Source organism: Pyxicephalus adspersus, chromosome 5, assembly GCF_032062135.1.
Source record: "Pyxicephalus adspersus chromosome 5, UCB_Pads_2.0, whole genome shotgun sequence".
Lineage (NCBI taxonomy): Eukaryota > Metazoa > Chordata > Amphibia > Anura > Pyxicephalidae > Pyxicephalus > Pyxicephalus adspersus.
In genome coordinates this window covers 41657065-41682301 of record NC_092862.1, presented here as the reverse complement: position 1 = coordinate 41682301, position 25237 = coordinate 41657065, and the positions used below count along the sequence as shown (strand labels likewise).

Here is a 25237-nt window from a genome sequence, read left to right as displayed (position 1 = left end):
CCCCAGTGTCATATTTCTGCTCCCATATTGCAGTGGCCCCCCAGTGTCATATTTCTGCTCCCATATTGCAGTGGCCCCCAGTGTCAGCTTTCTGCTCCCATATTGCAGTGTCCCCCCCAGTGTCAGCTTTCTGCTCCCATGCTGTGTACTTAGTCCTGGCTCTGAGCACATGCTGCTTCCCTACAATAGCTGGCGCCTGTGATTGGTCCGCGCAGTTCCCAGCTGTAACCCGAGCTGTTCTCCTGCAGACGGTGATAAAGCTGAGTGTGCGGACACTTCCCGGCACTGTACCCGCTGCCAGCACTGTAATCATGGGATCCGTACTCAGTAACGATGGGAGCAGAGACCACAAAGCCCTGGCCATGGAAGACCCCAACCCCAGCTATGACTGTGCCGTGTGCCTGGAGGTCCTCAACCGCCCGATGAGGACACGATGTGGTCATGTGTAAGTTTATTTCCTAAGTTAGCCATCAGAAGTTATCTCTATATTATTCTCCATTTCTGTTTATAGGACTACTTTATCAACTTTATTGCAGTATTCTAACATTTCCTAAATCCCCCCACTCCTTCCATTCTCCTGCTGGACATGCTTGGACTAGTGACCATACGAGGAATCCCCTTCCTTTGTCTGCAGTCACAGGCCATGCAGGCACAGCTAGGTTCTTTGTTCTGTACTGTGTGTATTACTGGACATGCTGGCCCACAACACAGCACTGACCCACATTCCCTGCAGAACATAACTCTTTCTGCTAAAATCCAACTATTCAGAAAGCCAAGTGCCACTTCTCAGTTCACCTTCATCAAAGAAACTCCAGCTGGTTGCTGACTTGTTATAAGACACATTGTTGTATCACATGAAGATGGTTTGTAATATCTGGTCATCCTTATTGATAGATTTCAGTCTATTCCAGTGGAGCCATTGTCATCTGTCACTTGTGTCATCTGAGATAAACATCTGCATCACTTGTTCTGCTAATGGAGGGTGGATGTTGTTTGTTTAGCTATCAGTACACTCCATACAAACACATCACTTTCCAGGCTTACACAGTTGTAGACTTCAGTACATTCAACAGACAGTTACTGCAAACAGAAAGGTTCCTTATAACTTGTATACATGAACATTGTTGTATTTATATATAGACATCTTTTTGTATACTGACATCTTTGTATTTTTATGTTGACATCTTTGTATTTATATACATATAGACATCTTTGCATTTTTATATAGACATCTTTGTATTTTTATATTGACATCTTTGTATTTGTATACAAGAACATTTGTTTTAAATTATTCTTAAAAACATCCACATTTTTGTTGACTATTTAACTTTGTAGCTGCAGTTGTGTTCACCATGCAGTGTTCCAATGCTTAAACTTCTGAAAGTCTGCAATGCTATTTGGGGTCACTTAAACAAAGGGGCTCTTTGAAAAGTTTAGTAAAGTTTTCTGGTGGGACAGCTGTTGTGTCCATCCTGTTGACATATTCCACAGGTATTGAGTTGCAGATGATTTGTGTGAATTTCCTTTTAGCTTGCTCTAAATGTGATTGTTGTTAAAGTAAGGAAATTACATCACATGAACAAAAACATGGTCGGTTTCCTGAAGCAAAACAATGAGAGTGGGAGAACAGAGTGACTAAGGATGATGCCATAGAAATAAATATGAATATTTGCTGGAGACACAAGGGTGCTCTGTGTGTATGTGGGGGCTGGGACACAAAGAAGCCAGCCACATGGTGCTTTGTTTATTCTAATTCACTTAAGCTGGTCACATATGCTGCACTCCTGCTGCTTGTCCTGGGAAATGGGTGACAGCATCATGTCTAATGTTTGCTGATTGTATTGTAGTTGTTGTGTAGATTGGATCTGATAGTCTGTGTAAACATGGGATGACAGGTTGCCTGTTTTACGGTAGCTGCTGTCAGTAGTTTGTCTGTGTATCCCAAATAGCTAACTTTGTTGGGTTAAATGAGCAACCAGTCAGGTTAGTTAGGAAGAGCTACACTTACAGGTTTATGGAATAAGACAGCTTGCCATAAAGGCTAGTCATGTCAGTTATGAGCGAAGGGCAGCTTAAAAAGAACCTGAGCACAAAGCAAGATTCATGTAACTATTGCCTTTCTCAGCAGCACTTACATATCTTCACTTCAGTCTCCCACCTTCTTTATTATTATGTGACACCTTCTTTATTATTAATAAACAGGATCTATATAGCACCAACATATTACACAGCGTTGTACATTAAATAGGGGTTGCAAATGACAGACAGTGACACAGGAAGAGAGGACCCTGCCCAGAAGAGCTTACAATCTAGGAGGTGGGAACGTTTAGTAAACTTCTTCATATGTGCCATTTAGGCAGGCAGCAGTGTTACATGGGAACGGGGTCCTTATTCATGTGTAAGGATCCTGATCTTCCTTGTTTTACTTCCAATGGCTGAATAGAACAATGCTGAGACTATGGCCACCATTTATTAAAGCTCTCCAAAGCTGGAGAAGATACAATTTCTTCAGTGAAACTGGGTGATCCAGCAAACCTGGAATGGATTTTTTCAAAGCAATTTGCAAATGTTTTCAATCCTGGACCAGATCCATTCCAGGTTTGCTGGATCACCCAACTTCACTGAAGAAAGTGTATCCTTTCCAGCCTTGGAGAGCTTTAATAAATCAGGCCCCATAAGAAGGTTTGTGCAGACACTTGCATATGTGCAGCTGAAGAGGTGAACAATAGTGAACCTGTTGCTTTGTCCTTCTTGCTCAAAGTGCATGTTTAATTTAAAGTAAACTTTAGCTGTGCTAAATATATTTTAAACAGAGCCCTGCTCTACAGGATAGTGGGCAGCATGCACCAGGTGTTACCTTTAGGTTCTTGTCTCCTTCCTTATAGTGCCAAAACCAGTCACATTTCAACTTCAAGATGTATGGAAGGAACATATATCACTTTCCAATGTGATAGCACAATGCAGACTTTTGGCAGGCCTGAGTGCATTCAGATGCATGGACAGCAGTTTCCCTAAACATACTTGAAATAAAGGAAAGTGTACATTAGCAGAGAAACAATTACAGACTATAGCAGCATTATGAAAAGAAAGGGAAGGGATGGTGCCTGAGGCTCCACTATCTTTTCAGAGGGGGAATCAGTTTAACTCCATGTATACTTTCAGGCTGATAGTATAATACTAATTAGGCTTCCTAACCTGAGCTTTGGGGGAGTGAGCTTGATATGATCAATTTGGCAGAGTTAGAAATTCCTCTGTGTGGATTGGAGATAAGTGGCATATCTGTGTAGCCCAGGCTGAATTTCCTCATTCATATCTTCCTGCAACCTCTGGAGTCCAGCTAAATTCACAAAAGCAGATCAGTGTGCAGCAAGGGTAAGAAAGATAGATGTAGTCCTACATCACATGACTTTGGGTAACTTAATCAGCACAGTGACCTCCTCTTCCTGTGTCTGTTAGAAAGTAGAATTGTTAGCTGCAAGGATAACAGGATGTGTGCTCAGTGTTTGACAAATGTGAAAAGCTGTGTAAACAATGAAAAACAGGACTTTAGGAGTAAAATACAAATCTATTGCCACATGGTAATGCTTATTAATCTTCAGAACACTTTAAAACAGTGTGCCTTGACTGCCCTGGTAAAGTGTATGAAAACACAAACTTTTGTTTTTGTATATAGGTAATTTTTTTAGCATTGGGGATATCTTCCTCCACTTGCTGACCCATAGACGCAACACGAAGCTAGTGCAAATCCTCCAAAGTGAGAAGATTTCCCCTTTTAGGGCTTTTTTGACATTGTGAAACTGCACGGTTGCCTGCTCATGGGCCCACTGCAAACTGCTACTGTTTGCCCATGAGCCACAAACTGCACCACAAGTTAACCAGTTTTTTTATGCTGCTGCAGCACAATTCTTTCAGCAGCAACCCCACGGGCAAAAGTGACTTTTTGCTTTTGGGAATCAAGCTCCCATCTTACGCATTCACATGCAAAAATGGTTCCAAGCTCCAATTTACCTGAAGTGAAGCCAGTGGGACTGACATGGCCCTTAGTGGTTTCTTGGAGCAAATGTTTCCATTAAAAGATTCCCCTTTACCTCCTTTGAGGTATGATTTCCCCTTACTTTCTGTTCCATTGACAGTGGCCACCAGTATAAATAAAGTTGTGAATCTTTCCAAATAGCGACTTGTTCTTACAATACCAGATAGTCCTTACTACTAATTTGTTACTGTAAATATCACAAACATTTCCCCTTGATTTTGGTATCCCATCAAATACTGAATTTTCTGTGTTGCATAAAACTTCTTTTTATCAAATCAAACTGACCAAGAACTGTCTTCTTCTGAGCACCCTTTGACTTGTTACATGAAGGACATCTTCAATTCTTGAAGTGTGAATACAAATAAGGTATTGTCACCACATATAGAACTTTGTATCTGTTTATCTGTTACAAACACTGAAGAGAGTCTGCAAACATTGGCTCATGGTCTTAGAAAGGTTTATTCGATTTTGCACATTATGTTTGGAACATTCAGAAACAATTCTTTCTTTCAGTATGTGTATAATCTGATTATTTAGTTAAAGAGGAATGTAATGTGTCTAAATATAAATGGAAATGAATGATTTGTTTTTGTAAGTTGTTATAAAACAAAAATAGTAATGTAATGCAGGCAGCCTTAGGGGGTAGGCGAGCAGTTAAGCTGCGTACACACTGCCAATTTTTGTCGTTGGAAAGGATCTTTCACAATCCTTTCCAACGACAAGGGAGTGCACGATGCATGAACGGTGCTGTACATACAGCACCGTTCATGCTCTATGGAGAGGGGAGGGGGAGAGCGACGGAGCGGCACCCTGCTGCGCGCTCTCCCCTTCACTTTCATTACGATCGGCTGTCGTCCATCGTCCGTGGATCCGGCAGGTCGGTCGTCCGGACGATGGACGACACCGACTGTACACACGGCAGATTTTCGCCCGATAATTGGCCGATGCCGATTATCGGGCGATAAAAATCTGACGTGTGTACGTAGCTTTAAAATCAATCATGTTGATTAGTGTAAATTATAGGTATCAGCTTTTCAAATTCAAAAATCCATTGTGTAGCAATGGTTGTCTGTAGCTGTGCACCTCTCCATACAGACTTGTGACCTTTTAGTTTTCTATTAACAGTCAGAGGTCTTACAATAACTTACTACCTATATTTTGGGAACAACAATTACCCCCTCCTTATGCAGACACATGGTTTCCACTGTAACACACGGATGCTGGGAAATGTAGCTTGGGGTTTATTGTCATTCCGACACTGGGTGTCACTTGATTAACTTTCCTAATACTTTAATTACATTGTGTTTTATATATAAAGCAGGGAATGTACCATTCCCTCAAACATTCCCTGGTGGAGGATCTTTCAGGTCCATGTGTTTCTATAACAGTAGTTGATTCCACACCAGGGAAGGTTTAGGGGAATGTCAGAATCCCTTCTTTAAAAATAGAGGCCATTGTGTGTTTATGTTACGCCTTGTATGGCCAATCTAAAGTTACCCATGAAAAGAATATTAAAATTTCACGGTATAAAAGTGACACGACTATGAACTTTGTAAAACATTGCTGAATATGTTGATACTAAATAAATGTTGTGTAATAATAATAAATGAGTATAAAATATGCAAAATATGTGACTTTCTGACCATGTTTAAAATAAAAACCAAAAAAATGACTTCTGGTCAGCTTAGAAACTGAATTAGGTTTGTTAGATAACTTCTCCAAGTGCTTAGTGGATTTGCATGTAGTATGGCAGCAATGTCTTCTAACAATTGGATTGTTTCAAAATCCCTGTACTTTAGGAAGCCATAGGAAAAAAAACTATTGTATATATAATATTAATATATATGTGTGTTTTGATATGCTTCTCTGTAAGTAAAATTTCCTGAAGGCAAATATTTGCATTTAGTGTATAGTAGATAGCATGTGAAAAGTTTGTGGGTTCAAAAACATAAAATTTTCAACAGGGGGCAAAGATTAAGTAGAAGCTCAAAAAGCAATAAACCGCTTAACTGGATTTGAGTGGTATGTATTTTTCTCAGTGCTAAATATTTCTCCCTAGCTTTTACAAAAAAGTGCATTATACTTTAAAATAGTTCATTTTGGTTTATGAAATGTGGAACACCCATACAAATTCACAATAAAGCAGAGCTAAAATGTAGAATCAAAGAACTATTATGTAGATAGAATATCCTGTAATTACACCTGAAAAGGAAGATAAAAATGTTACTGTTAGTAACTGTCTACATTTGCCACCCCCTAATTCCCTCTCATGTGTCCAGTGTCATAGTTTATGTGATCCATGTAAATTGGAAAATTTAATGTTCAGCAAAGGATAACCTGTTTTGCCTGCTGAGACAAAGTTCCTCCCTTTTGTTGATTGTGCAAGGCATTAGGCTGTTTACTTAAAGGGGACATTTTGCTTTTCAAATGTAATTGCATGGAGGTGCCTGTTTAGCAGATGTCCTTTCAGTTTACACATTGTGGCAGTTTCAACTTCTTGTTTATGTACAATATTAAAGGGGATTTCTGTTACAATAACACTTCTTTTGGTATTCAGCGCACCTTCCAAATATCTGCCTTTTATATATGTTGTTAAATATGCTAAAAAACCAAAGGAATTTCTTATAATTGTATGCAATTTTTTTACAGGGTAAAGGGGTGTGTATTTTAGTACTAATTAGGCTAGGAACACACGTGCATTAACTATCGTTTAAAAACGAATGATCAATGATTATTCACAATTATTTTGAACAATCGTATTGTGCACAATTCTGTACATGCTGTAACAATGCGATCGTTCAAATATAATCCACCAATAATGTATACACACTGGATACGATCGTTCATGTACAAACAATGCAGGAAGTGACATGTACAGGAGAAAGTGTATAACTGAACAACCACACACACTAGATTGCGAACAATCGTCGCCCAATCAGATCCGCCGGGACGGTCGTTCGTTTCCAGCGAGATTCCTCTTTCATCTGGGTCGTTGGCCAGTCATTTTGCACTTTTTTTTTTTATTATAAATATAACAATTATAGAACGATCTGTCGTAGATCATTAATTTCCGACGACATTTATTGCACGTGTGTACGCAGATCCAATGTTTTTTTTACTATTTTGTTCACTTCTAAGCATAGCTATTGAAAATTAAAACTGCAAGAAATCTGAAAATAAATGGTACAATGCAGTATTAGCATACCATTCTTAGATCTTTCAGATCTTTTCAGATCACTGGATATAAATTGATGGATTTCATAGCTAGCAGCCAGTTTCTGAGAGATGGATAGCAGGGATATATTGCCCCAATAAGTGTTGGTTTCTGCTGCCATCATGACCTGATTACAGCACACCAAGTATTTTTAAAATCTCCACTCTTCATAACAGAACAGAGAAAAATTAGGACCCACCAAAAATCCAACAAACAGAAAAATCTCAGAGCAAAGCAAACTCATTTGTTATCGGACTTTTGAAGTACAGTTGTAAAAGATGTTTGGAATCAGGAGTGTTTATTGCTCTTATCATAATGCTTTTAACCAGCTGTAGCAGAATCCGGCTGCTTAGATCCAGCTGCTGCATTTATTGAGCCCATCTTTAGTTTTTTACTTCAGTGATGATATTATGGATTACAAATTAATCCTAATTTACCTGCTGAACTTTAAGTTCTACTGACAGGTTGAACTTTGAATTGTTTTTGCTGCGATTTGCTTGTTTGATAACATGACTGATGCTTTAGCCATAGCATAGTATGTCGCAGTATGTCTATTACATACTTTATCAACACTAGAATAATCTAAATATTCTATAGTGACTTGGAAGAGTTAATACTTAACACAGTTAAGACACTGTACATTTTTTTATACATATGCTCAAAGGAAACTATTTTATTTAAATGAAATCCTTTTAACTAGTGTTCTTACCACAGATCTAGGCTCACACAAATTTATTTTTTCAAGTATGTGGACTGCTGGCAAAAAAGGTAATTTTAGTGTTATTGGATTTGGCTTGTACCTTTTTTTTAGGCATTTGCTTGCAACAGCAATACTGTGCTTTTTGCCTCCCCAACTGCTTCCATATACTTCATAGGAAACTGCCATTTTCCACTTTTGCAAATATTTATAAGTGTTTGTGAGCCTGGAAAGTGATTATTTTTTTACTATGCTTCAGTACCACAAAGTAAATGCCTGCAGAAGCGTTTAGAATCTGAGAAAGCCTAGCAGTCAATGCCTGATACCACTTCCAGTGCCTTAAGCTTGTCTGTAGGGGCCCAAGAGCAGTACAGGCCGTGTTTTTTACCACTTGGCTGAACTTAGCCTAAACCTTCTATCCTGTTTTTACTTGTAGAATGTTGTATTAGATTTTCTTGTTAATACCTGCGTAGCCAGAAAGCTTAAAATAAATGTCATTGCTATACTCCAAACCTGTATAAATGATAACTTGTTTTTGACTGTAAAAAGCATTAGAGTCACAGTGATCAATTGTGTACATGACCTTGGCAACTTTTAATGGTGCATTGGGGTTAACCCTTCATATGACTACAGGGCACTTCATAAATATATATATATGAATATATATATATATATATATATATAGCTGCTTCCCTTCTCAACACAAGCCTGGAACATTATGTTTAGCTACCTCCAAGATATAGCTGCTGAATTCTTTTGTAATATGAATGGTTTATACAGTTCTGGCGGTGAAATCAGTAAGGTAACAGTGGAGTTAAATTTCAAATAGCAATGTAGTAGAAAACATTGGTTTATCATAGTGATCATCCAGAAAATGACAGCTAAAACCTGGTTGCTATGGTACATTGTCTGAATTTATTTGTAGTTTTTGAAGATGAGCTTTAGTAGTCTGATGTGTAGCTATGTTATTTATTACTTTATGTCGTTTTTTGCTTTTACTTATGACATTTTACATTTCATTATTAATATTATTAAGGTGAACTGCAATTTCAGGAAAGATTGGCTTATTCAATATAGCTCTTTCCCGTTATTTTATTTCGGCATAAATGCAAAAAGGAAACCATAGGACAAAATAAAAACATAGCAAACCAATCTTTCACCTACTTATAGCAATGCAAAGAAGTCATCTTCTTGCAGTAAAATATCCTGGGGAATGCGGAGTAGTCCATGTCACCTGAGCAGATGCTGCAGTACACTGTAAGATAATCTTCTTCTTAGATTTAAGCTACTCATCATTCTCCAAGGTCTCAGCTATACTTGTTGGACTGGTAACTGATCTTCCTCATCAGTCACAGAAGTTGCTTATAAATGGTGGGCAGCATTTATTTTACCTATCCAGAAGAAAGGTAGGAGGGAAGAAGCTGGGAACAACAGCCCAGGGAGTTTATTATTTGTAGTAGTAGAATTAACTGAATCATTCCTAAATATCAATGACCAAGCTATTCCTATTGTATTTTTACTATATTGCAAATGCTTTGGACAAAGGTGGTGCTGCGGACATAACCTATCTTGACTTCAGCGAAGTGGGTTTGGTTCCTCATAATCTCTTAAAAAGCTTTTGGAAGCTAGGACTTAACCCTTGCAGTTGAAAAAGCAAACAGATCTGTGGGGTAGTTGACTGGAGGGATCACAAGCAGGAGGAAGCAGATCTCCCACAAAAAAAGGAATAATAGGATAAGGCGAAAGGTCTAAAGGCATAGAATATGTCAGGAGAGACTGCATGAACTTTAAATGAATTAAGGGTGTGAATTTGGGAATAATAAATAGGGTGTGGTTCAGGAAGGGCGGTATGTTCAATAGAAGCTATGATGAAGAACATATGGATACAACCCTAAACTAGCAAGATAAAAGTTCACAACTAACATAAATAATATACCTAAATAGAAAGACTAGTTGATGTTTAGATCAGATCAGAGGAGGTTGTAAGTCAGTCAATTGTAACACTAAATAACTAAAAAAGCAGGCTTGATGGACCACTAGGTCTTTTTCTGCAATCACTCACGTTTCTAAAAATTCAACTGCCCCCCACCTTCCCAAGCAAACATTCTACTGTTCTCAATATTTATTGTATTAATAGTAATTTTTTGTGATGTAGAAGACATATTTTATTGTCTTGACCTGCCTCGATATTCCTTATTACTAATTATGTTGTTTAGGATCAATATTGTTCCTGGATGTTGGAAGCCTGTAACAAGTTGTTTTGAACTGTATTTATTTCCTGACTTTTCTGGCATGTGCCCAACATGATATCATCCTATTCTTCTATGTCCTTTGGGTTACTTAGGACAAATAGGAAAGAACAAAAATATTCTTATGATTACCATGTCTCATCCTGCCCAAAACAGTCTTTCAGCAGGCTGGTAAAATAAAAAAAAAACTTAAATTCCAGCTGTAAAAAACCTGCTTGTGGACAAATAAACTCACAGCTCTGGTTCAAATTCTTATATTCTGAAATGGATGACAATGCAAACAATGTGTAGGATGAGATTTGCATGCCACAAAATATTTAACAGGCAGTTGAGAAGCAGAGGTTAGAAAGAGCCAGTAGTTTCCCAGACCCCTGAGTCTGAGATGCCACAATATCTATAGGTATTATTAGTTTATACAGACCTATATGTCTCGTAAACCTGTTTTTAATTTTTAGTTCCCTTGCGTGTCTGTGTGTGAAAGGTTTACTGTTTCTAGAGATGCTGAACATCATGCAGAAACCTAGAACTAGCAGAAGTTTTTTTTACAGCATTTGTGGGTATTAAAGAACAGGGTTCTCCCCAGGCCCTTTTAGCTGGGTGCACCACCCGGCACTTTTCAGCACCCACCCGGCTGTTTTTGGGTGGTTACCAAAGAATTTAGTGACAATACAGGGGCTGCCACTCACCTACAATTTCTACCCACCCAGCTTAAAAAAATTTCTGGGTTGAGCACTGTAGAATGACATTGTTTTCTGTATTCTTACAATGGGCCTGATTTATTAAAGCCATCCAAGGCTGGAGAGGATACACTTTCATCAGTGAAGCTGGGTGATCCAGCAAACCTGGAACTGATCTGGTCCAGGATTCAAAACATTTGCTAACAAACAGCAGATGACTTTTAAGAAAACCGTTCTGGGTTAGCTGGATCACCCAGCTTCACTGATGAAATTGTGTCCTCTCCAGCCTTGGAGAGCGTTAATAAATCAGCCCCAATGTATGAGATTTCAGTAAACCGAGCTTCCATTTCCCATTAGTAGGATATAATAGTATCTAACCAACATTAATAAATTATAAATTACATGTATAAATAAAATTTATCCAGCCCAGGCATGTTCTAAAGCGGAGATGGATAAAGTAAAGAATTCAGAATCTGGGCAGTCCAGTGCAGCCAGAGGACTCCCATAAGGAGTCAGAGAATATATTGCTGTATTGCTTATTATTAATAAAACTGCTTTAATGTCTCACAACCATCAGCCTATATTGTTGATATAAGACAAATATAAATTGTGCTTCTATTCAGTGGTAAATCAAAATTCATCAGCCTGGGTTTCTAGGCAGTTTTTAAAGTTTGTAAAAGACAGATGTTGTGTACGTGCATATATTAGTTGAAGTGAATTATCTGACTGGTAGAAAACACTATTTGGAGTCAGGTTATGTGAAGATATAGAGTATGGTAATACAGGACATATATTTTTAACACTCAGGGTAAAATTATTGTAAATCTTTCAGTAATTTATATACCACTATTGTATCCTAAAGTGATATGTTTAGCAAATTTGATTGACTTTATGTACAGATCAACTGAGGCTGTGAACGTTAAAACTAGGTCAGTAGTACTCTCATATGTAATTATTAACTTTTATCAGAACAATAAATAAAGGTAATATGGCTGTGCTATGGCCAACAACTAAACTGTAGGTGTGTTATATGTAGACTGTCCCTATCTGTACTATAAACTGAGCAATAGGGCATCGTAAGTAAAATAGAATTATCTACAAAGTGTGTGAACAAGATATAGTTTGTTAGCACATCTGCGCAATTAGTTGAGCATATGGCTTGTTTTTCTTATTTGCTTGTCAATACAAAATTTAATCAAAACTCAAAAGGATGTTACCTGTAGATGAAGTGATTAGTATAATTATATTATTAAGTGATATTATAAAATTTTTGGCTAAGATAAACTGTACTTGTGGTTTATGAGAAGCTATAATATTAAAAAAAAGACTGCATGCTATCGAGGGAAAAACACAATTTTTTAAATTTAAAGGTGGCCACAATGAGTCTGTTCTCTGTTTTAATCTTTTAAATGTATTATTGGTGTCAGTGTGGGAATGTCCATCATCTTTCGGTTTCCTGGTTTAACATATAGCAGGCACAGATAGAAAACAGAGCGTAAAATCAGGCAGCACAAGGTATGATTTTGCAGGGAAGTGGGATCATGGAGCTAAAGTAATGGAAGGCTGTGCCAAAAAAAAATTGAATCACAGGGTCCCTCCTATGTCCACAGTAGATGCAATGGCTTATTTGAAAGCTTTGTCCCTCTGCCAGCACAGTTTACTCAAAAAGGTTACAATGAACATTGATGGTTCAGCAGCTTTGTTTTAATTGTTATTATTTATAGGGGTAATTATCCCAATCACATGAAAACTTTTTTAGCCATTTTTTGGTAAGTGATCTACCATGCAGTAATGGGCAATATTGCAATTCTTTCCCACAGCTATGTACATTTCAGTTATTTTTTTTTATTTCTTGTCTTTTAGATTTTGCCACACTTGTATAAAAGCTAGTCTGAGGAGAAATGCGTATGCTTGTCCATATTGCCGTACCCATTTGTCATCTGAAGGAACGCCTGCTGTGGACATCGTAAAGAAAATGAAGACTGTTTTTCAGAACTGTGAAGAATGTGAAAAAAGGGTAAAAGCATTCATATCTAAAACTATTCTTGAAAAAAAAATGTTGTTGTTTTATTATAACACATAAAATGATGATAACAGTAAATTGGTATCATAGGAAAAAGAGATGAAATATTGAAAAAGTTTAGCAATTTCCCCCACATTTATTTTATATTCTAGTAACACAGTTTAATGAGTAGGGAATGTATTCTCAAACAAGAAATAAGTAAAGCTATGTACACTTAATAGTTACTCAAGGCGAACTGGTTTGCTCATCTCGGCAGAAATCTGGTATGTGTACAATGGTCCCCCAGTGTCATTCATCAATCTGCCACGGTGATTCATGTTAGCCACTTTCTGTTGCCTGACCAGTTAGACTTCACTGACATTAAGTCGTAGAGTGTAGGACTGCTAGTCCTGCATTGTATTATATATTATATATATATTGTATTATATATATATATTCATTATTTGTTTGTCAAGTTTCAAAAGAAATGATTGTTCACTATTCAATTCTTGTACATAAAATAGCTATGCTGACCATTTCTGATTGCTTTTGACTTATATGGAAATAAAAGGTGGACAGCAAATAGCTTCCCTTTGCTTAATTCTTTCCTGTCTATCTGTTGTTTTTATCTTTCAGTGCAAATTGTGAAGTTACTTTTGTGTGTCTTTCTTACCTAGTTATCTTTTGTATTTTTAGATTTGCCTGAGTGAAATGAGAGCACATCTGAATATGTGTCAGCAATACATCACAAAATATGGCCCTTTAGTGGAGCTTGGAAAAACACCATGCAGGTATGTCATGTTAGTGCTTGTAATTATCAGTGCTATTATTTACTACTAAAGAAAATCACTCCTGATATCCTAATTATTTATAAATGTTGGACAGAAGCATTTCTGATGTGGATTCTATTCATATGTTGATGACATGACATTCATGACTTGAATATACAAATGTTTCAGGGTTTGGTATATAATAATGTTTACCAACTCAGTACATATTACATATTTTAGACAGCAAGGAGGTAGTCCCATAATAGCAGTCAGGTACAGGACATTGTGACATAGACAAAAATAACAAATTTGCAGTTTGTGTATCCAGTTATATTTACATTGCTAGATGTGAAATAGTTGTATGTAACCTTACTCTTTGTAGGCAAATTACTGGCATGAATAAAATAATGAATTCATTAGTTTGTTCCTTTATAGAATAAACCGATGTGCATAGAACAACATTGCTTTGTTGCAAAATACAACTCATGAAAACAAAGCTGAAACACTCCAGGAGGATCTCAAGAATTGTAATGCTCGGGGTCACTTCCATTTTTCTACCATTTTTGTGACTTGCACACTTTACTTTGTCACTTTACCTGGTTAAATTGTTCATGGTTTGAATCCAGCGAGTGCCCATAAATTGCATTTGGTGGTTGGATATTCAAGTACAATGTGGCAATGAACAGAGCTTTAGAGTTTAGTAAGAAATTGTAAAAATGTCAAGAACAATATAAAGGTAGGCTAAAGACTTAGCTTGAAAGCACAGCAATAGTTTTTGAATTGTGATATCTCTACAGTTCTGTAACTTTTTTGTCTTACCTAATCCCTTTTTTATTTCAGAGTGGACACGTATATCTGCCCCTTTTGCCCGGAGGAGTTAGATGAAGAAGGTCTAGTGCAGCACTGCTTTGCCTACCACAATGACGAGGAAAGACGAGTGGTAAGGATTTTCATAGCACTAAAGCAGCTGCTTACAGGGCGTTGTTACTAGATAGTAATTTATCTGAGTATTTGATTGATCATTTCTCATATCCAGCATCTCATAGCTGAGCAGAAGTAAACAGGAAACAGGCTCAGCTTACACGCTGTAGTTTGAGTTTACCATGTTCTGCTCCTTCCCTATGAAGTCTATGGAGAAAGTATTTTTGGAAATGTCAGGCTCTAGTTTGCATATGGGCTACTCTTTCAAAGTATGTTATATATTTGGTTATTTTTAAAACTATAAAACCTTTTTTTTCTATATCTCATAATACTATATGGTCATGGTCACATTTTTTGGGGATTTAAAGAAAACCTATATTCATGGGACAAGCACAAATAGAAGTTTCATGATCTGTTTTGTATTGACTGTGCATTAAGAATATTTACTTATGAAGTCTAGTGTCTTGTCAAAGTGAATTGTCACTCTACAAGAGTTAAATAATTTAACGTAGTAAATGTTTTTCCTTGTATGTAAATAGTAATATTTGAAAAATGAATTTTCACCACATTTATCAAACAAAGTAAAATATCCATTGCTGATTGATAATTCAGTTTGCTAAGTGAATGACCTTTACTTCTTTAGTACACCAACCCTAATGTCATGCCTGCAGTAAGGGTCATTTATATGAGGTGTTTGGAGGCTTGTGCCAAGATTGAGATTATGTTGAGGCAATTTTAGCCCTAACAACAACCTCTCTAGAAGCCATCCCTAATAATAAAAAAACAGAGCAACTAAGTGTGTTGGTATTCCCCGATGCTCTTGTTTGTTTAATGGCAACCCCTGTTCTCTGTTTGAATGTATTTTAGGCAATGTAATATCTGTCCTTGTCTGTTTATAATAATTCATCCCAGTAAACACCTTATATATGCTTGTGGCGCTTTGTTTTGTTACACTTTTTGCTCAATAAAAATGATTTTGAAAAAAATCTGAATCTTGATCTGAAATCTAACATGGGAATCATTTTGTTATATCTGTTTGTAAGCGTAATAAAAAAGTTACATCATTTTAGTGATCCATGAAAACTATAGAATCTCTCACCTCTATGTTATGGAGAAAAGAAGAGAGAAAAGTATCTGTAGTCCTTTCCTGTTTCTAAAGTCCTGATATAATATAGTTAGTGAGCACTGTCATCCAGGAACCAGAAGTTTGCTACTGGCAGAGGTAATAAGCCTAAATACACTATATAAGTTCATCTGGTTGTAATGCCAATCTTCTAGCGTCAGATCTTTAGTAACTAACATACAGCAAGTATGTGGGTTATGAGGCTTTGCTCCCACTCCCTTGATTTACATACATGTTTGGGCTAGTGACACAGAAATGATCAAATACTGAAGGATGACCATTACAATCGCTAGACAGCCAATGTTTCCTTCCCAGTCTTCATACAATATAACACAGTTGTTGTAAACAACTTTTAAAGCTTGAATTGTACACACTTTGATTGTTTTAGTTAGTTTTATCGGCAAAAGTCAACTCCTATAATAGATACACTATGTTTTAGTGAATATTAATCATTATTTTCAAGCACATGGGTGTCTAACCACAATAAATGACTAGTTATGAATCTTCAATAGCTTCTATTTATGAGGTTACAGTAAATGACTCCGACCGCACTAAGAGTGGCATTTTTTACTTTGTTTATGACAAAATATAGACTCTGCAGTTACAATCCATGAAATTTCTCTTTTTTTATAAAATGAATTTGGTTTACTAAAGTATTCCTAAGAAACAAAAAATAATATTAATTTCAGCTAACCAGTCTTCATATGGTGGCTACATGAACTCTCTTTTTTAAGATTTTTCTTCCCGTTAATAATATACTTTCTGTCCTTGAGTGAAAAAAAACTTACTGTACTATATCAATGAAATAGCAGTTTTGCCTTCATAGGACAGGTTTTGTCAGGACTACAGAGCACCTATCCCTCTCCTCTCTATAAAATAGGGGTAGCATGTTCTGTACTTCCAACATACGTCCTCATAACAAAGCAATTTTAATGGAAAATTTAGCAGTTTTTAATTTTGGAAGTTTACATATCCTTTAGGAAAAACTGCAACCTTGCAGTCCAACCAAATACTAACAAGCAATAGTAAGAACAATGAAGCTGCCCTTGCAGAAATTTGTTGTCCATAAAACCAGTTGGCTGGCCATGATAATGGCCCTGTCTGATGACCCTGTCACCAACCTGGAACAAGCATTCAGAAAATGGATATTAATCTAATTTTTGTGATCTGTATTCTTGGATCAGGTCATCGAAGAGAACAAAATATTATAGAGTGTGGACATTGTAAAAGCTGGGTTAGTAGCCAGTACACTGGTTAGCATTGGCAGCCCCCATGTTTCTTTCAGGAAAGGTTTGCTTTAAGTCAGTCATTGGCAGATAAGTGTACATTGGTTAAATGCAAAGTAAGTTCACTTGTATACTAATAATGCATTCACATGAGATCTTAATGAGCTATTTTCAAAAATATAATTCATAATTATAAAGTTACTATTTGGATTTTTTCACATCTACTTTTGGGGTCTCTTATACCTACCATTGTAATTCTACCAATTGTAATTTGTTTTTCTTTCCTCTTAGGTTTGTCCAATTTGTCACCTGGTGCCTGGAGGAGATCCTAGCTATAATTCAAATTTTCTTAAGCATCTTCATGAAAGACACTCAGAATACTATGACAATTATGTTGTAAGTCTATAATAAGTTTTTACCATATTTTTGGTGAAACAAATTGTAATGTTCCTATGAAATGATTCCCCCTAGACACTGTGGTATAAGTTTTAAACAGATACATGAACTTTTTTCCTAGAGATGTTCTATTATGAAAAGCCTCCTTACTGTGGGTTTGGATACCTTTCAGTCTGAAAGCCGCTAATGCAGAAAATCCCAATGTTAGCACAAGATTCATCATTTGTCTTTTTGTAGTTCACTAGTACTACTAGATTAGTACAGTGAATCCACTTCTTACAGGTAAACTGTACTAATATACCAGTATTGTAACAGATGGCAATACAAATATTTTATACCTAAACCTCAAAACAAAAATGTAATAAGTTACAACACACCATTACCTAAATAAAGGAGCTCAGTTAGTTTTCTTTTCTCAGTTAGTTTTTACCTGAGTGTAGAGATACTTCAAATATATAGCCTTTGAGGAGAAACCTCTGGTCTCAGCTTCTTTTCAGTAACATAACAAATATATTGATCATGTAATCTTCGGGAGTCTCATTACTGATACAAAGTCACTAGCTAGTCAGGACTGTGTATAGATCAATTTCCTAATAATTCCCTATACTCCCTGAAATCATGTAACTTGTGCCCTGGCATTTAGTCAAATGATTGGCACCAAAATAAATCTTAGGTAAAGTATTTACATTTTAACAGCTGTTAGTATTCCAAGAAAGAATAATCAGAAAGGACCAAAGGTTACATGTTCTATGATATGAGTTTTTATCAGTTCTGTATTCTAACTGGGGGTTCTGTTTTTTTTATCATAGGATATAAACATAGTGGAAGAGGCTCTTATTGAAAGAGTTCTAGATCTCTCCATGATACACTACATAAGGCACACTGACAGATCCTAACCATCATTGAGAAAGAATCAGGATCATCAATGAGGTGCTTTGAAGATTTCGGGATATGTTTTGGTATTTACCAATGAAGACGCAACATCTTTCTTTCCAGCAACTTATTGTGCTTAAAGAAGACTGTAACACAACGCAACTGGTAGTTGTGCGTTTAAAAGAGGTTATATTTTGTTGTGATCAGAACTGGAAGTCTTTAGTTGTACCTCTAAGAGTTGTTAATGTTTATTTAGAGCAGAAGTAGGCAAAGTATCTCTAATGTGGAACTAAAAAACATGGCTGGCTAGTACCGCATGCTTGGTTTCCAAGAGACGTCTTCAGTTTGTCCTACTTATGCTTCTGAGACTTAAATAACATTTCTGCAGCAGATACATACACATCAAGCAAGTGACCCAGAATCTTTCACATCATCAATGTGTAGACTACTGTCGCTTACAAGGCCAATGATTCTCAACACTTATGTCAGATCACATTTGTGTCCAGCCACTAACCTAAATGTGTCTAAAGAAAACCCAAGTACAGTAAGCTGAAAGCAAAAAAGACACAGTAGGATTGTATATAGACATAAAGTACGTGCAAGTGCAACAAATCTTCCGTATTTACTATTTATTTATGTTCGCTCGCTATTTATTGTAATTCATTTTCCAAATCAAATTCATGTAGATGTGTGCCAGTAAGTGTATCCACTCTAAAATGTTGGAAAGCATTGAAATATAGAGCTGGCTATAGAAGGATAAATGCAGGCAGTAAACTTTATGGGACAGTTGGATGTGCAGGCACGATCTATCTGCCCTAAGGGTTTCACGGTCATCTGGTAGCATCATAAACATTCATGTGCAACAAAGCATTTGTGTTTATGTTGTGAAGGCAGGATGGGAGTGTACCCATGACACCCTTTGCGTCAGCCTTTCAAGGATAAAAAGTAGCAATCATTCCATCATGACTGATCATTTTTTATTTCTAAACCTGATGGCTGATGGTGTCTGGCAGTGTCTGCCTATAGACATGTGGCAAGAGGTGAAATGGGTGCCTGGCATCTAAATTATGGGGGGTTTCTAAGTTCTGAAGGAAAACTTGCTCAGAATCCTCCTAGTCTTTGTAAGATAGACCAGTGTGGTGTATTGCAAAAAAATTTTGAAATAAGTAATTCTTCAAAGATGGAACATGGATGACAGGTAAAAATAATGACTGCAAGACCTAATAGTTCAATATAATATTGCAATTCGTTAAAGCCCCCCTTGTTTCAGTTTATCTCAGTTTTTTTAAGTTGAAACGTGTAATGAATTTTTTTTTCATGTCTTGTAAAGATTTCATTAAATACATTTAGAACTTTTCTATATTGTAACCATATCTGTGCCGCAATTCTAACTTCGTATTAATTTTTATATAAATATGTTATAAGGAAGAAAATCTCTAAACATTGAATCTGTACCTAAACTTTCAGGCATCGATCAACCAACAAAATATAAGTCTGGTTTAATTTATAAAATGCAGCACAAAAATGTTTGTTTAGTAAGATCTTGTTTCTAATGAATATACTGTTATTTAGCATTTTTTTGTACAAATAATCCCAGTTACACATGTGCAAAAAAGAGAACAGTTTTATGAAACCATTAACATATGGAGACTTTCTGCCGTTCAATCATTAGTCTATATGTAAGTGCAAAGGAAATAGCCATTAAATATAAAAGTTGACCGTGTTTAAAATATAAAACCTTCAAGGGGCTTTTAGTGGATGTTGTGTCCACTTAACAGATAATTTATGGTATTCTCTTTTTTTTAATAAAATCTCTAATATTGCTTCAAGCAACACTAACATTCAGATACATTTATTGCAGTAAATAGCTTATAACTTTCTTCCAATGTTGTTGTTGCTGTATTTTATATTAGTACAAGAGAAAAGAGAATAACAATGAGCCTAATAGTAAATGCTGCAAAAATGTATAAAACACGTGGCATATACTTCCAGCTTGTGCCATTTTGGACTGTGTGCCATGTTAGTGGTTTTATCTTTTCAGTGCCTATATTAGATCATGTTGACTGGACGCTGCTCTTATTGAAGTGTCAGGCTTTGATCCCATCTAGAATCTACATCTTTGTGCTGCATCCCTTACATCAGGATAAAGCGGTCATGATGTAGGGTGAGAAATTCGGTAAAAACTGCTCTGTATGCTATCTGTGGATTCTGAATAACTGTTTTCTAGATCTAATGCTGGTGGTGCCAAGAAAACAGAGATTCATGGCAAGGTGTGATATAAGAGGTCATGCCTACATAAAATAAAAAAATGGATTGTTTAGTGGGTGGATTATGCAGAGGGGACCCAAGCACCATATAATCTCTGTGGAAAGTATCTGAAGATATATATTATGCCAATTCTATATCTCAGGCTACAGATTAAAATGTTTTTAGGAGTTGTAAAATATATTCAGCTTAATTTTAGTGCTGCAACAACGAGAATGTTCTAGTATATCTATAGCCAACGTTAATTAAAGCTGAACTGTAGGTGAGCAGCTAAGTACAAGAATAAAATGCTAATATAAATGCTGCTTTACTTATCAGAGGATTTCTACTTCTGTTAATCAATGAGTGAGGGTCCCGATCTTTTCCCTAGCTACAGTTTGCATTTTACTTACAAGTCTCCTCCACACTCCCACCCTCACCTTGTGACTGGACAAGGAAAAGCAGCAAACTAAAGGTAATGCCATTGTCATTCTTCTCTCCAATCAGTATGCTTCTTGCACTGCTGCACACCTGATTGGCTATATGTGGGGCTTTTCCCCTCCCTGAGCTCAGCTGCACCGGGACCACTAGAAGCCAAATCCATTCAGGCATTTTTTGCAGTTAAAATACATACAGTTATGATTAAATATTACAGACAGACATTTATGCCTTTTATATCTGCCTGGGGTTCATTTTTATTATGATCATTGACTACTGCGTACATGAAAGATAATATCTATAAGGAATAAATATCTAAAAGAAACGTTTATTAAAATATAACTATATATCTGAAATGTCAACTACTGAGCAATCATCCTGTTGGCCTCAGGATTAATGATTATTATTGAAGAAATAATATTATTATGTGTGCCTTTGTATAATCATAATATTTTGTAATAGTATAAAATGTCATTTATAAGGATAAAAACTGAAAAAAAGAATAAAAAATGATGCACATTTTTTTAATAATGCTTGGCATGATTAGCTACTTATATTTTTATAGGGACTGACTTGAAAAGTGGAGGAAATAGGGCAAGTTTCTCATAAAAAACACATAATTTACCTCATTCTAATTTCAGGATCAATCTTTCTCAACAGTTACTGCAGTGATAGAAACTGATGATAGTAGGTTGCTATAGTTCATTCAGCAATTTCCGTAAAAATTGCCATATGTATGGCCATCATTATAGTGGACAATTTACATGGCTATGGCACTATTAGGCTATGCTTGAAATTCATGCTGCTTTTCATGAGTCATTAGCAATAGAAGATCACTGGTTTTGGCAACATTTATTTAAATCACCAATAAAGCAATATAAGGCATGACAGCCATAGAGCCTGTATCTTTTGTTTTTAATTTACCAGGCTATGTTCCCAATACAGCTGCACAGAATGGGCCTGATTTATCAAAGGTCTCTAAGTTTGGAACCTGGTTGATCCAAAAAACCTGTAATGGATTTCCTAAAATTGTTTGCTATTAGTTGGCTGATGTTTACAATTTCGGGTCAGATACAGATTCATTCCATATTTGTTGGATCACCTAGGTTTTCTCATGATAGCCTATATTCTCCTGTCTTGGAGAGTTCAATAAATCGGACACAATGCATACTCTTTTCTAAATGCTGCACAGGTGCTTTACCATCACTGTACCCAGATTTAAGCTGTGTTATATTAGAAGCTAAAACCAGACAATTAGCTGCAAAATGGTAATACTAATATTAGTACGCTGTACTTAAGCTATGTTCAAGCTCTCTTTTCTAGGGACAGGTGCTATTTTACTATTTTACAATGCTGAAATAGTGTGACCATAAAGATCTGTAATCACATGGGTAGTTCAGCTATAGGATCATACTATTTTTGCTTGGTTATATTCCAAATTTCAAAAATGAGCCCCAATTCCTATGATCAAGTCAGACTTTATTAGTTGCTGGGTATGCCAACCCTATTCTTATATGATACAGTGGTGGGATTTTTGTCAGTTCATGCTGGAACATGAGGACAAATTCTTCCACAATATCTGGAAAGTCACATTTGTATTCACTTTTTGTTAAGTTCTGCAATCATCAGACCAATACATACCACTAATTAAAGCTAATTTCAGACATGCTGTAAACCACTCCTGACCGCTGCATACTTTTTGTGCATGTGTTTGCACACAGTTGCATTTCTGTTGTAGTGGTTTATGGAGGGGTTCCTGGGTGCAACATAGCTTTTGGCCTCCCTTGATCGATGCATCCATTGACTTGAATGGGGATGCTTTCCAACTGCAGTGAGCGGTGGTTGAAATATGCGGTTACATTGTGGTTGTTGGAGGACTGGGATGGTCCATAATCCTTTGCAGTGCGGTGCGCACAACCATACAACTCAGTGTTTGTATAATGCTTATGGTAACTCTAGAAAACCTCTCCAAGGTGCATCACCAGTTCTATTGGGGTGCCCGGGCATGGCTATCATTTTAGATCAAACATCTGAAATTAGCATTATGGTTCACTTAATGCAATGTAGATATGTATATTAGGTAAGCTCTGTAAATGAAACAGTTGTTGGTTTATAAAAAAATGTTTGTGGTTTGATAAATAAAGATTTTTAATGTAACACATTTTTACTATTCTTGTAACTATGTCACTTGTTTTATATTCTCTATTTCCAATTTTTAGCCCTAACTTTGAAATTTCACTTAATAAAGTTGATTTCATAAAATATTTTGTATGTTGTTTGTGTTTTGTTTACACGAGAGTCACCTGCAGGCCATATTACTGTGCAAGTAAATTAGAAGACATTGAGAATGCCACGTGCAAACAATTGCCTTGTTTTTTTGCTTGTAGAAAATATAGATTTTCACCCTGTGTGCATGCCAGCCATGTCCTGTCTACTTGTATGTGTGCCAGAGGCTCATGGCAATTCTCAGGGATGATGACAGTGGAAAAGTGGAAAAACTGGATGTAGTCCCCTCCATACATAAATCAAGGTGACAACAAAGGGCAGCAGTAGTGAGATTGGCCCCCCATAACAGGACGTTCCTGAACTATTAGTTTTAAGGCAGGATCTTCATCTTTTATCATAGCTGTAAAATTAAGATGTTTAAAAATCAATTTTCATAAACGCTTTAAGGCTTGAGGTGTACATATTGTATAATTTTTAGAGACGCAATTATACGGAGGCTGATCTCAGCATGGTCACACTCGCTTCCTTCTATCCAGAGAGACGTTCCAGCTATATGCTTAGGTATACATGCAGTTCAAAGTTCTAACAATAAAATTCAATAGATTTTTAAAATCCATTGATGTTATACCCATCTGAAATGTTGAATTCACATTACCAGATGCCAAAAAAAAATGACTTCACATTAAGAAATAAACTCTATAGTAATCAGGTCAATTCTAAGTTTCCATTCTAAATTCAGCAATTAGCCAAACTGCACCCAACTATTATTATACTGTATTTATTTAGTGCCAACATATTACACAGCGCTGTACATTAAATAGGGGGTTGCAAATGATAGACGGGTACAGACAGTGACACAGGAGGAAGAGAGGACTCTGCATAGGAACAGCTTACAATCTATATAAAGGACAGAAACCATCAGACTTCATACATGAAGAGAGTAATTAAATAAAAGTGTTAAAGTTTCTTCCAAAATCAGTTTATGGTAAACAGAGTAAAATATTGTAGAATGTTTGCTAGATGAATAATAATTGTAGTTATTTTTGGCCCCGTCATTACAACACATTTGTGTGAAGCTTGGATTAATGCAATACTGCCTGCAGCCACCAGAGGGCAGTGATTTACCACATCAGCTGCAAGGTCCTAATTCTATTTAATTTGAGACACAAATGACTTTTTTTGCATATTGTTCCTAAAGTGTGTGGGCAAATCTGGTGTGTTTTTAAGATTTAACTTTTAATATTTAATATTTTCAAGTTGAACTGCAGTTTTCCTCCGCCATCATGAGATCTTTGATCAGCAATTAATATAATGATGATGTCAGACAGGCAGGTTTTCAAGCAGCACTTCGTTATACATATGTGGATCCTAGGTGTGTTTTTATTTATTACATATGTGCACAGATGAAGGAAGACTATGGTTCTTTAAATATGTTTTTATTCATTTTATTACACTTTATAATTTCAGTTTTTCACATTTTTTTTGTTATCACAAGATAACTTTCAAGAAATGATTTGATCTATTGCATACATAAGCAAATCTCCTCTGACTTTAAACCCTAAGACAGTGTTTCTCAACCTGGGTTCCTCCAGAGGTTGCTTGGGGGTTCTTGAGCCGCAAGCAATGTTTGCCTCTTAGGTCAGTTTTACTGACACCAATGATATTTTTAGATATCTGTAAGGGTGACATTCTTCCTACTGACCATCATTCTAATATACTCTGAGCTGCGGATATAGTAATTATAGAAGAGGTTCCCTGAAGACCTCATAGTTATCTCAAGTGTTCCCCCATGTTGAAAAGGTCAAGAAACACTGCTTAGGTGTTAGGAGCAAAGTACTTCCAGGCTAAGTGCAAGAGAGGAGAATCTGATCTCTGCTCCATGCTCCCCACCTGCCTATCCTGACAGTGTTTCTTCCGGCCCCAGGCTCCTTCTTAGGGCTTTAAATGTGGGCAAAAAGACTGTCTCTCAACATTGAAGCTTTCCAGGTAGGAAGGGGGAGGCTTTGTCATACCCATTGCAAAATACCCTCCTAATGCTGAAAGTAATGGGCTGAATGCTCTCTACCCCCTCTTTCTCGATCACCCATGCTTTATGCCTGGAACCATACAATTCCTTTTTCACTTTAAACTAAATGTGCACTGACAAAG

The 25237-nt window shown here is 36.5% G+C and overlaps 1 protein-coding gene across 1 annotated transcript; it reads left to right on the top strand.

Moving 5' to 3' along the window:
* The first annotated feature begins 217 nt into the window (after nt 1-217).
* Nucleotides 218-23127, top strand: RNF125 (ring finger protein 125). Its single transcript, XM_072411278.1, has 6 exons — nt 218-445; nt 12734-12887; nt 13569-13663; nt 14483-14582; nt 17204-17308; nt 18118-23127. Exons 1-6 carry the CDS (start codon nt 312-314, stop codon nt 18202-18204), a joined length of 675 nt encoding a protein of 224 aa, XP_072267379.1. The 5' UTR covers nt 218-311; the 3' UTR covers nt 18205-23127.
* The last annotated feature ends 2110 nt before the right edge of the window (nt 23128-25237 follow it).